This window comes from Diospyros lotus, chromosome 7 (genome assembly GCF_014633365.1).
Source record: "Diospyros lotus cultivar Yz01 chromosome 7, ASM1463336v1, whole genome shotgun sequence".
In the NCBI taxonomy this organism is placed as follows: domain Eukaryota; kingdom Viridiplantae; phylum Streptophyta; class Magnoliopsida; order Ericales; family Ebenaceae; genus Diospyros; species Diospyros lotus.
This window is the reverse complement of record NC_068344.1, coordinates 31,874,994-31,888,380: the sequence shown is the minus strand read 5'-3', so window position 1 is coordinate 31,888,380 and position 13,387 is coordinate 31,874,994. Positions and strand designations below refer to the sequence as shown.

At 35.0% G+C, this 13,387-nt stretch overlaps 1 protein-coding gene across 1 annotated transcript; it reads left to right on the top strand.

Moving 5' to 3' along the window:
- Nucleotides 1–271: 271 nt before the first annotated feature.
- LOC127806022 (uncharacterized) lies at nucleotides 272–10,650 on the top strand. The gene is made up of 8 exons (XM_052342971.1): nucleotides 272–439; nucleotides 543–679; nucleotides 1,220–2,183; nucleotides 3,849–3,940; nucleotides 7,691–7,765; nucleotides 9,238–9,299; nucleotides 9,583–9,652; nucleotides 9,812–10,650. Exons 1-8 carry the CDS (start codon nucleotides 274–276, stop codon nucleotides 10,511–10,513), a joined length of 2,268 nt encoding a protein of 755 aa, XP_052198931.1. The 5' UTR covers nucleotides 272–273; the 3' UTR covers nucleotides 10,514–10,650.
- The last annotated feature ends 2,737 nt before the right edge of the window (nucleotides 10,651–13,387 follow it).

The window sequence follows — 13,387 nt, the reverse complement described above, 5'->3', positions numbered from 1 at the left end:
CACAAAAACAATTACATTAGAACTTTAATTTTATATTAATTATACTAAAACTCCAATGATTAATAATCATTTGAGGTATTGTTATTGATTTTTCTTTCCATATCATATTATGTAATCTTATAAATGATTTTACTAAAATAATTAAAGAACATTCGATACAAGTCCATGTTGGGCTCGGCATGGCACAGCCCTCAACCAGTGGGCCGGTCCGGCCCGCCCGTTTTGCACCTCTACCCTCCGAACACTAACCGACACATATACGTCTATGTCTGTATGTGCCCGTTGAGGCTTTGCTCCATCTGGTTAGCCATGGCTGGAGGCAACAATAAGAGGACTCACAAAGCTAGAAGCCGGAAACCACCGAGTTCCTCCGGCGGGGCTCTCTTCGTCCACGGCGGTGTCTTGGCGGATTGGTCCCCAAATTCTCAGACACCTAAACGTCTTTCGCTATCTCTACCATATTATATATACGTGTGTATGGACATGGCAAAAGTAGTGATGGGAGTTTTTCTTTTTCCTTTTTTGGATGATTGAATTTTCAGGAAAGAATCCTAATGGCGGTGGTGGGAATTCGAATTCCGCGTCCAGATCTGGGACTTCTGACCGAGGGAATGTTTCTGGGCCTCGGAAACCTAGAGGAAATCCATTTGGTTACGTTTACCCCCACCTTGATTATCAGGTATTTGCTGATTTGTGGTAACAATTGAAACTTCCTTTTGTGTTGATATCCACGTGTTTTTTGGGTGATTGGAATGAGGTTGACCTAGGGTTAAGGTTAACTAAGCTGTTTAATGTTGCACAATTCATATGGGTGTGTTTTGGTGGAAATAATATTGATTTTGGGGTTTCAGTTCTGTACTATTAATTCAAGAAGGGGGAGGGTTCTCTAAAGTTAAAAAATTCATTGTTAAAGGAGAGTTTAGGTTAATATCGGCATGGCTAGGATAAACTTCAGTAAGTGCTTCCAATTGATTCTTCTAGTTGTTGAAAAGAAGAACAAGCTATTACATAATGGATCAGGTAGTTTAGCCCGTTCTAACTTTCGATCAAGTCATTCTGGACAAGTTTATTATATTACTTCACTTGATGTAGTTGATTTGGTCAAATAGATCCTATCATGTTATTAAATATGCTGCTTTGATAACGAAGCCAAATTGAATTTGATAATTTGGGTGCTTATGGGAGCATTTCACTGGTTAGGACTTGTATGTTTTTGCAGGAAGATTTGGTTTCAACTGAGGGTATCAGTAGAGAAAACAATCTGGAAGACTCAGGGCCTATTTTTTTGGGTGATTCCGAGGAGACCAAAATTGTTGCTTATGTAGACAAAACGCCAGTTATGGAACCCCAAAGTTCAGAATTTACTTATGACTATAGTACAAGTTTTGCATTGAGTGATGGCTCGCACAGAGGATTGGGGTTTTGCACTGAACTAGAAGCAACTCCAAGCTTTACAGGTTCATCATTGCAAATCAAAGAGAAAGAAGGCCCTTGCGTTGATTTGTCATCTTCTGAGGAGGAAATGGATGCCAATGTTAGTTATATCCATGATATAGATACAAAGGTAGATGATGATTTACTGGATCAGACCCCGTCTCCAGAGAAGAGTTCAGGTTTTCTATCTATTGGAGGCTTCAAATTATATACCCAAGACATTTTGGATAGTGAAGGTGACGAGGATGATGGTTTAGAGTCAGGTGATGAGGAAAGCTCAGAGACTTCTGAGTCAGAAGGTTCTGCAGAGTCTGACAGTGATTACTCTGAGAACACATCGGATACGATTTCAAGTGTTGATGGAGAGGTTGCAGAAGATTACTTTGAAGGTATTGGTGGTAGTAATGAAGTTGTAGATGTCAAACAACTTTTAGCCCAGACTATTGAAGGCTTAGATGATGATCATACTTCTGTTGGTAGCTTTGATGATACTTTGGAGAAGCTAGGTGGCATAGCTCTTCAGGAAGCATCAAGGGAATATGGCATGAGGAAGCAGGAGTCTGGAAGGAAGAATCGTGCAGTTGTATCAAGACCTGAAAACTCTTTGTATGCTCGGTCATCTGCTTTGGATGATTTTATGCTTGTGAAGGATCCCAGAAGCATTTCTGTGAGAAAGAAGCACATTGCTCGATTTCCGCAGTCATGGCCTTTTGAGTCCCAAAAAAACAAACATTTCAAGAAGTTTCCAGGTAAAGAAGATCATATATAACCTTTTTGTTTGCGGTCATGTCCTTAGTGTTACTTTGGTATGGGGCTTGTTCCAAACTGAGGTAAATTTAGACCCATGAATTAACTTTTTCTTTATGGTGTCTTATGAGATTTTCTGTTTAGTATTGTATGCTTCATTTCTTACTTATCTTTTGATCTCCATGACATGATTTACTGTTCTAGGATGCTAAGGCATTCAGGTATTGTTCAAGATGGTGCCATCAAAGTAATTGGGATGAAAGATGATATTTTGTGTCATTGTTTCAATCACTCTATTTTCTTACGAAGTATTAAAGTAAACTTGGGTTGAAGTTTTACCAGCAATACAATTTGTGGAATCTAGATAAATGCTTGGTTAATGACAGCATCACTGATACAATATGGGTGGCCGAGATGAATTTTGTTTCTCATTTGGTTTAGTCATTCAGTCACATAAATGAAGACCAATGGCGGGGAGATAGGGGGCAGTCACCCCTTGAATTTTTGGAAAATAAACAAGGGTGAGGTTGCTCCTTTGAGTTGTGAGCTTTGGTAGCAACAATAAGATTGCTCCTTCATGACTGGAAGGTCACAAGTTAAAAGTTGTAAAAACAGCTTCTGAAGGTTGCATGTAAGATGACCCTCCCAATCCTCAAAAGGCAGAGAGCCATGTGAATTTGGGACACCCTTGTTTTAATATAGTAAAAGCAGTTGATTCTAGAGAAACCTCCTATCACAATTATACTTTATTCAAAATTTTCTTTAATGCTAGTCTTTAGAACTCAGCATTGCCTCAAAATTTTCTATTCACATGTCCCTTGTCTTGCACATGTACTTAGTAATATATATTTAAACCTGATATACATCCACACATATAACAGAATAATGGAGAATTGGCAAACCTGTCCTTAAATTGATCATACTGGAGATTGATAAAATAAGATCACAATTATCACAAAGGTTTGTTAGTAGACACAATTAATAGTATTACTTGTGTCTAAAGGCCTCAAGTTCTTTTTAGGTATATTTCACCTTTTTTATTCACATTTTGTATTCTATTGTTGCCAGTATTAAGAGTAGTTTCATAAAGATGTAAAAGATTTATTTACTCAACTAGCTTATTGTAGTTGGCTTTTATAGTTTTAATTACATACAGGGATTCTTATTAATTGGTTTTTTTAGTTTTTTACATGTTAATATCAATGCATCTTAGCTTTTTGTACATGTAAATATGAATGTCACTTAAACAATAGTATAACATACTGCGTAAGATCAAATGAAAAGTTTCAGCTATCTAGGAATACTCATTATCAAGTGCTTTTGTTTTAAAATAATAGTTTTGGTTTGAAGGTAAAATTAAAAAAAGAAAAAAAAGAAAAGAATGGTGTCACATTATTCTCTCCCTTCCTACTTTACTTTAAAATTTTATCTCAAAGATGTATATCAGCCTGTGTTGTGCCCTATCTCGTAAAATTCTGGTTCTGCCATTTGATGAGACCATTATTTTATGGGGCATATTTGGAATGTTGAAACTTGTTTTTATGAAATTTTAACAAGTTATGCTTTTGCTTGTTACTTTTATTTTCATCAATCTATATATTCCACTTTCTGATTGATTAACCACCTACCTTCAACTCTACTGCATATATTTTAGTTTACTATTTCAGGTGAAAGAAAGAAACATCGCAAGGAAAAGATAGCCTTGAAGAGGCGAGAGAGAATGAAACACCGTGGTGTTGATCTTGAACAAATAAATTTGGTAAGAAGAAACCGAGTTTCATGACTGGCAGATGAGATCATTTTTTATGTGATCATTATGCACCTGAGTTAATGTTTGGAACTTGATTGTTCAGAAGCTTTTGTTCTTTTTTTCGGTATTTATGGATGCAACTGGGTTTTAGTGGTTAATATGTAATAATTCTATTATTTAAGGATGAATAATTTTTTTTTCAAAAGTAGATTAAATTAGGTTTGTTTGTTAGTTAGTTTACGGTTTTGAAGTCAAATAATTAAAATGTAAGTGTTGGCTATGATAAGTTCCTATGCCGTGGCAAAATCCTAAATAGCTTTACCCTCATTCTTTGCTCAATTCTTTCCTGAGTACCAAGGTGTCATGAAGCTAGGGTTTTGATAGGAAATTGATAGAAATTGGAAGAGATCAGATAGGAAGGGAGGGAGATTCAGACAGAATAGAGGGAGATATTCAGCAGAATTGAGAGGGAAATGCAGACAAAACAGAGAAAGAGAGAGATTAGAAGAAAACGAGAGAGATCAGAACAATTGAGAGGGAAATCAGAACTCAATATCATTCAACTCTCTCTATTCTCTAGCTCATCTAGCCTATTTATAGGCTGTTACTGAAAGGTGCAAACATGAACAGCAACCTAGAGTACAATATAGTAAATGCATTTAAACTAATTACTATTATATTTACAATTATAGCCTTGGGGATGCCTGGGGTCATCACAATTCCCCCCTCCTTTAGAAAGTTCTTGTCCCCAAAAACTTACAGCCACAACCACTGTTTTCTTCATCCAATTCCTGCCTTAACTATCTGGTTTACCCTACTTCCCTTTTTCTCTTCTTTATTTTGCCTTTCCCACGAATATAAAATGTATTCCTTAACGATCTCCATGTCAAGGCTCTCTTCTCCAATAATTCTAGTAATTTCCTTGACCTTCATAAAGAAATTATGCCAGTGAGGGTAGCAGTAAGCATTCTGGCAGCAACCTTCTCTTCCAAAACCAGCTCCAGAAGCTGTTTGATGCCTGCTTTTACCAATACGATGGACTCCTCATCTTTCTCTGAAACCAAAGGCAAAGAAACAGTGCTCTTAGAATCTTCTCTCTCAGAACCATTCCTGGGCATTAGCCGGTTCTTCAGATATTGGACTAGGCACCAGGGGTAATGCAATGGGCATTGCTTCCTCTGTCAGTCCTTCGAATAACTCCTCATTTTACTCCTGCAACCTCTCAATAGGCACATCTTGATTTATTAGATCTTCTTCTAGTTTCTCTACAACTGTAACCAAAGTCATTTCAGCAGATTTCTCCTCTGCATCCTCAGCTGCAGTAGAAAAATTACAAATAGGCCTTCCTCTGCAGCATCAGCTGCCAATATATCTCCAATAATATCGTCTCCAGCAACTGAATCAACCATCTCATGATCAAAACTGCTGCTGAGATAGTCATCTTGAATTTCCTGATCTGTTGCAGGTACTTCATCAACTTCCTGCCGATCAGATGTCTTAGGTAGGATTCCAGCTCCTGCTGGAATCATTTCTGCAGTGGACCTTGAATAAGGATCCACTGTTATACTGACCTTATACTTCTTTAAAAGCTGAATCAGCATTTCGTCCATTTGGTTGAACTTTTGGTTGATGTGAACAGAAAATTTCTCGAGTGTTTTCTCCAGTGATTGTACACTTGCCTCTATTAACTTACTGAATCTGCTTCTGAAATTACTTCTAAATTCACCTATGTCACACTGCAGTAGCCTAGGTTCAGCTGCTCTGGATCAATCGTTTCTGTATCAGCCAGCTTGCCAGAAGTCACTTTGCTCTGCTTCGATTGAGAAACAGCCTATGAGTATTACCTGGATTAGAATTGCCTCTATATCCACAAATTTCCGTGACTTGATCTGCTCTGTTGAGCTTTCTGAGAATCGACTCTCTTATCGCAACTTCCTGCTTTGTCTTCAAAACTCAACCTGAATCAGTGTCGGAAATTGACAGCTGAGAATCGTCCTCCTGTTTCACCTTCAAGATTCAAACCAAGAGTCGCTTCACTCTGATTTGCCTTCAAATCCAAACAGGAAGTGCCAAAAAAAATTCACAGCCAAGACTCAATCAGAATTCAAGAAATCAGCAACCCTGAATTGCTGCTAAGAGTCGCCGTCCAATTCTAGACCTTGATCTAACTGCTAAAATTTCCAAAATCACACCTAAGAATCTTTGGCTCTGATACCATTTGTCATGAACCTAGGGTTTACCTAGAGTTTTGATAGGAAATTTGTAGAAATTGGAAGTGATCGAATAGAAAAGGAGGGAGATTCAGACTGAACAGAGGGAGATATTCAGCAGAGCTGAGAGGGAAATGCAGGCAGAACAGAGAGAGAGAGATCAGAACAATTGAGAGGGAAATCAGAATTCTATATCATTCAACTATCTCTATTCTCTAACTCATCTAGCCTGTTTATAGGCTGTTACTGAAAGGTACAAACATGAACAGAAACCTAGAGCACAATATAGTAAATGCATTTATACTAACTACTATTATATTTACAATTATAGCCTTGGGGATCCTTGGGGTCGTGACACAAAGCTTTGCCCTCTATGATGAGCCTTTTTTGTTTTCAAATTCTGTCAATATTTTAGCCTCTTCCCCAACTCATCTCATCTCTTGGAGGCTCATAATATTAAATACTAATCTTTTCCCCTTAATTATCATGTCCACCACTACCATAGATTTTCCTGTCAAAGTTTCGTTATACCATGAACCAATTCTTAAACTATGATTTTGGATTAAATTCTTTACTCGCATTTATCCATGAAAATTTGAGATATTTTCCAGATTTAGCACTACATCCAGGTGCTGATATGATGACTCTAGCTCATTGTCATTGCACTTGAGTAATGCAGTGCATCACTTGGGTAGTCCACCCCAACAATTTGTCCTTTGTTTAGAGTTCATGTTTGATTTGACGTGCTTTAATGTTAGAAATCAGCTACCTAATACAACCCTCCTTTTTTATTTGGGCTTGAGATTGGCTATAAATAAGAATTCATAAGCAGAGTTAAAATTTTACAACACTCATAAAATTAAAAGTCTTAGCTATGAAAAATTCTGTACTAAATAAGTTATAGGTTAAATAATATAATAATTTCAATTTACAAACAATTAATACCTAATAAAATAATTTTATCATGTCAATAAAATAACATAATTCAATTTAAAATATACATGATAATATTGATGTAGGCAAGCAGAGGTCTGCAATCCAATTCTGAATGGGGACACAGATCAAGTAGGCCTCTGCCTCCTTATTCAAAATGGGGATGCAAACTACTTTAAGAAGTCTTTCAATAGAGAAAAGATAGAGTTTTCTCTGTGTCTTGGACACAAAAAGTGCGGTATTGGTATTGGTGATATGTATGAGACTACTCTAATACTGGATGGTACCTCCTAGTATCTCCAGTATTGAGTGGTAATTTAAACAAAGTGACCCGAGAAAATTTTTGTTCTGGATTTATTCTGGTATGGTATGTACTGGCTAGTACAGGACATGCATAACTACTACACTTTTGATCTTGTGTTGTCCTGGTAATTAAATCTTAACTAGTCTTTTTAATATATTCTGTTTGTCATACCCGTGTCTCCTTTTTTATCTTGTATGTCTATAAAAACTAGTGTTTTTTCTTGATTGAAAGATTTCCATTTTTTTTCTCTTTCCTACTCTGTAAGACAAGGATAAAATAATACAATAACATCTTCCTGGTCTGAAATTGCAGAAATTAGAGCAGATGGTTTTGGATGGAGTAGATATTTTATCATTTCAACCCATGCACTCTCGGGATTGTGCCCAGGTATGGAGTTTCAGTTCCTCTTTTCACTCTGCGTTTGCTGCTTTCTGCTGTTTTTTTGGTCTGTTTGCTTTGTTCTGCCCCTCAACATTTACCCACTCGTTATGAATTCTCCATCAGTAGGACATGTCAGTGATGATAGCCAAGTCAGAGTGAACCCATTCTGTGGCCAAGTGTACCAGCATTTTACACATGGCTGCAAGAAAAGGGAAGCCTGATGATAAGCTGATCTATTAGTTTTATTTCTCAGTTTATGTTAGTTTTATTTTTCAGTTATTTCAGATATTCAGTTTCCTGGATTGTGCTAGTTAGTTTTTTTATGTGGGTGGTTACCTATCTTTTAGTGGGTAGTTTCTCTTGTTTACCTGATGTACTTAAATGGCACTATTCTGCATAGGAGAAGGTACAGGTTTTTATCCAGAAAAATAAAGTTTCTCTCCAAACTTAAAGAGATCGTTGGGTTCTCTCAACCAAGCCCAAACAAGTCTTTCAAGATAGGTCATAAAGGAAGATCGCAGAAACCTTCTAATCCCCAACTTGATTTCTGTGTTCATAGACCCATAACTAGATCACAAACTAGGGACTGTATCACCACTTAACTACCCTACCCTCAAGTAGCAAGGGTCAGAAAATCAGACAGCGTAGGAGTACAAGTTAAGAAGCAATTTAGCCTAAACTAGATATTTTTGTCACTTTATGTAGGTTCAAAGCTCAATTATCTGCCTCCCATTCTCATACCAAGCTGTGGGGCCCATCTCAAAATGGAGTGGCTCTCACATCCCAATGTGAGGAGGGGCTTGGGAAGCAGGTACTTAAGGTTGTTGAAGACCTGGGTTCTCGGTGTTATGGCAAACACCTTTTATTTGCCAGATTTTCAGAGCCCGCCATCATCTTCACGCAATTGTTTTTCCATATCATTTTATCAAAGAGTAAGCTGTAGGAGGTGGTATTATGCCAGACATAGCTTTCATTTGTGAGGTTTTAGAATCTGCAAAGCATGATTTAGTTTAAGTATGTTCACATTTCTTAGGTCTTACACCTCTACGAACATATTTGGTGATTACTGTTTACATCATTTACCTTATTTAGACAAGTTATATATGCTCATTTCTAAGTGATATTGGTTGCCCACCCAAGAAAGGTCATATTTGCATTCGGTTGCTTCTAGACAAGCTCAGTCAGTCTTTTGTATGTAATTATAGCATAGGGCCCCATATGCATTTCAGTCTTGCCAGATTTTCATTTTGATTCAGCCAAAATGACTGCAAATTGCCCTAGTCATTTTCTTTTCTGTGAGCTTGATATTCAGAAATAAAGTATTTTCAACTGAAGAACTTTATGTAAACAAAGGACTTCTGCACATGCTTCCTAGACTGTGTTGTTAAATTTAATAAAGGCTATTCTTTTTTTGGTTGCACAAACCCATATAATATGTGTGATTCTTTAGTGATACTGACATGCTTTGTTAACCTTAGGTGCGAAGATTAGCAGCAATTTATCACTTGCGAAGTGGTTGTCAAGGGCATGGTAAGAAAAGGTAAGCAAAAGATGCTCAGTCTACCTCATGATTATTGTGGGTTGTTATTCCTCTATCTAGTCATTGCTAAACCCAAGGTGTTTGTATCTTGGAAGTATCCTCCCTGAACCATGCTAGAGGTTTCCATGTTTAATGGGTGTAGCTGAAACCTTGCGGCCTGCCCATAACAGGCAACAACACTACAAGGAAGACAAATTGCCTGTCAATTGTTTATTTATACTTTCAAATTTGTTCCTAATTATCAAAGATGGATTCACAAGCTCACTGACATACCGTTTTCCAGATTTGTAACAGTGGTGCGAACTGAACATACACGAATGCCATCTTCCAGTGAAAAGCTTCGGCTAGAGAAGGTATTTACATTACAAAAACTGCATGGTATATGTAGTTGTGTGTTCCATTTATTAAGTTCTTTGCTTATCATGCTCAGAAAGCTTTAACGTTGCCTTGCATTTTTCTCCATTAATTTCATTATACTTCAACTGAGGTGGTAGTGATGAACAAATTTTCAGCTGATAGGAGCTGTCGATGAGAATGCTGATTTTACGGTTGATGCAAAATCAGGTAAAGGAGATAGAAACAGGGGCAAGAAGCCTGCAAAGGGTAGTGACTTGAATTTACTGAAGAACTCCTCCAATTATCATCGCAATAATGAAACAAGCAAGAAGAAAAGGAGTGGGAAAACAGGGTTAAATGCTGCACAGCCGGTTTCTTTTGTATCTAGCGGTATCATGAAATCTGATACCGTGGAAACCTTGGCAATCGATTCAAAGGGGACGAACTACACTATTCAAGAAAACAAAGTTGAGAGCAGTTCATCCAAATATGGCGCCTTTGAGTTGCACACTACAGGTTTTGGATCAAAGATGATGGCTAAGATGGGATTCGTGGAGGGTGGCGGGTTGGGGAAGGAAGGTCAAGGTATCGCAGAGCCCATTGAGGCAATTCAACGACCCAAGTCGCTTGGCTTGGGCGCAGAAGCCTATGGCGCGGGTAGTCACTCGTTGAAAACTGAATCTGATAGGAAGTCTGGGCAGAAAGAGTCTCAAAACTTTGCAGCTTTCGAGAGGCATACCAAAGGATTTGGATCAAAAATGATGGCCAAGATGGGCTTTGTGGAAGGCACTGGCCTGGGAAAAGGTTCTCAAGGTATGGTGAATCCATTAGTTGCAGTAAAGCTTCCTAAAAACAGGGGTTTGGGTGCCAAAGGTTAGATATTCATATTCTAGTTGGCTTTTCAGAGTTAAAAAGATGGTTCTTCCTTGCATTTATGTTATTAAACCTTATTACTGCTGTAGTTAGATTATGTGACATCTCCATTTATCTCTCTTTAATATTCCTTTCTGCTCTCCCCTCTCTCTCTCTTTAATATTCCTGTTAGGCTTTTCGGAAGCAGAGAGTCTTACACTATTTATGCAACGTTTGACCGACTTTCTTGTTTGGTGGGTGGGAAAATGATGATGGGAAGAAGAGAAAATTTTTAATGTTCGATACCTTGTTCTTATCATACTCCTGTTAATAGAAAGAAGCAGAATTGAACAAGTAATTTGATTTTTGGAACTCTATTTGTCAATTTCTTGGCAAGCAACCATTGGGGGGGGGGGAATGTGAGTAGCATCTCAAATATTTTGTATTATTTGAAATGCAAAATGATAGAAAGCCATTTTAATATTTATTTAAAATATCTAGGGCTGATTCAATTGTAGAAAATGTAATTTTACAACTAATTTTATTTTAGGATTTTGTGTTTTAAATAGCATTTATTTTTAAAAAATTTAGAACACATTTTTTATTTTTTTTAATTTATAGAATAAAGTTAAAAAAATTTAAAATTGAACTTTTTTATTTTTAGTGGGAGGTTCAGTCATTTAATAAATTATTAAAATTATAAATTAAAATATTTTTAATAACTGATCGGAGGTTGTTAGTGTCTTGTTTTCAATGTCTTTTGGGATAAGGGTTTTCTTTTAGAAGTTAAAAATAAAAAAATGAAAAGTAAAATAAATAAATTATATTGTTAGCATCTAAACTTCATATTTATAATAAATTGGTCACTTATTTTAATTTTTGTGAGCATAATCACTAAATTTTATTTTTTATTACAAATTAAGAACTTTCTTTAATTTTGTCAAATTTTGTTGAAAAAATTAATATAATATATATTACTACAAAATCTTAAAATCACTTAACTGTGGAGTTTGCATTAATTTTAATATTAAGTGGTTTTTGAGTTTGTATTAATGTATATTGTGTGTTTTTTTTAACTAAAGTTGACGATAAATTTGAAAGAGATATTGAATTATAATAAAAAAATTAAAATTTAATAGTTATGATAATAAAAATTAAGGTGCAATCACTAAGTAATATAAAGTGCAAAGTTAAAAATATAGTAATGCATAATTTATGCAAAAGAAAACATATTTTGTGAAAAAAAAAATTGCATCAAAGAATATTATTTCCTATTAGTGAAAATTGTAGTCATTATTTGTTAATGTATTATTAACAAATAATGTTTTAGTGAAATTAATTTAGTGGAACTTCAAGGACGGTTAAACCTTAGGAGAGTGGAATATATGTACGTGAAGACATCGAACCACTATAAATTGTCTTATGCCACATTTTATTTATTCTTGTCAAATCTTGTAATTTGTATTTATTATTAATCTTAAACATAATTTATTATATTTATCAAATATATATTCTTTAATAAAATCATTAATCAAGAATATTTATTAAAATTAAAAAAAATTCTAATAACTCAATTCACCCCCTACCCTAAGGGATCAAGAATACCTTGACAGAGTTGGAGATTATCGCACTCGATGTCTTTTTTATTAAATTAGTATTTGTTAAATAAAATATAAATTAAAAAAAGTAAAATATGAAAAATGTTTAGAATAAAAGTAATTTTTATTGTGTTTGTTAAATTTTTCTAAAAAAAAAATCATGTGACTTCTTATCTTGAACTTTCTAGATAAATTTATCTCTCCCATTTTTGAATAAATTATCTTGATGTAATCTTATATTATTTATTTTAATAAACACTATTTAAAAAAATAAAAATACCATGTCTCTAAGTAATTTTTTAAATAATTTAAAGTTTTGAGTATATCATGCAATATATATTTTAAATCATATTGGCACAAGTTTTATTTTAAATAACATAAAATATATAATATTTATATACAAGTTCATCTAATATTTATACGTTTATATTATACAAAAATATATAGAATAGATAATATTTTGTATATTTAGTAGAATACGTAATATATGAATATATATATATGTATATATACTCGGATTAAAAAATAATTGAGAATTTCCCAAATCCATCCCAATCGCAGTCACACAGTGCCTTGCCTAAACACCAATCCAAATGAACTAAAATAGCCATCGTTTACGGATCCTCAAGCTCTTATCTTTCCTTAGCGTGGGTTGGGGATGACGCCGTTCCCAGCCTCTTGACTTTTTGGCTGCTTGCCCAGAGGGAAACCTTGCAGGCAATTTTCCCGAGAAAATACAAAAATAAACGGTGCACGTGATCAGCACGTGCATGGTGATGATTCCATCACGAAACCGGGGGCCAACTACCTTTGAGTATTTCAGTAGTCTCTTCTTGCCATTTTATTTTTTTAATTTAAAATCCTTAAATTCGAACTATTTTTATCTCTATATTTATAACCTTATTGTTATTATATTTTAATTTTAATTATATTAATTTCCTTTTTTTTTTGTAATTCTTAAGAGAATTAGCAATTCTGCCTTCTTTCCCAAGAAATAATTATTAATTATTGAAAGCAGAGACGTTGTGGGTTTGATTATGATTACTCCTATGATAAGTAAAGCTGTTGATTTCATTCATGTTGTTGGTTTGATGATCATTTGGTAAACCCTTTCCATCTGAAGCAGTACTGTGTAGCTTTCAACTTACCACCACCTAATTATTTTTCTCATTTATAAATATATATATATATGTCTACTTTAATCATGGGGTAAGTGCATAAATGAGATTATAATGACTCTTTTGCTATTCCCATCCCAATTATTAATTATAAAAGGAAAAAAATGAGTTACTATAATATTTT

Coding starts and splice junctions, on each gene's coding strand:
- LOC127806022 (XM_052342971.1), top strand. CDS start 274: ATGTGCCCGTTGAGGCTTTGCTCCATCTGGTTAGCCATGGCTGGAGGC. Junction 440..542: donor AAATTCTCAGACACCTAAAC/GTCTTTCGCTAT, acceptor TTGAATTTTCAG/GAAAGAATCCTAATGGCGGT. Junction 9,300..9,582: donor CAAGGGCATGGTAAGAAAAG/GTAAGCAAAAGA, acceptor ACCGTTTTCCAG/ATTTGTAACAGTGGTGCGAA.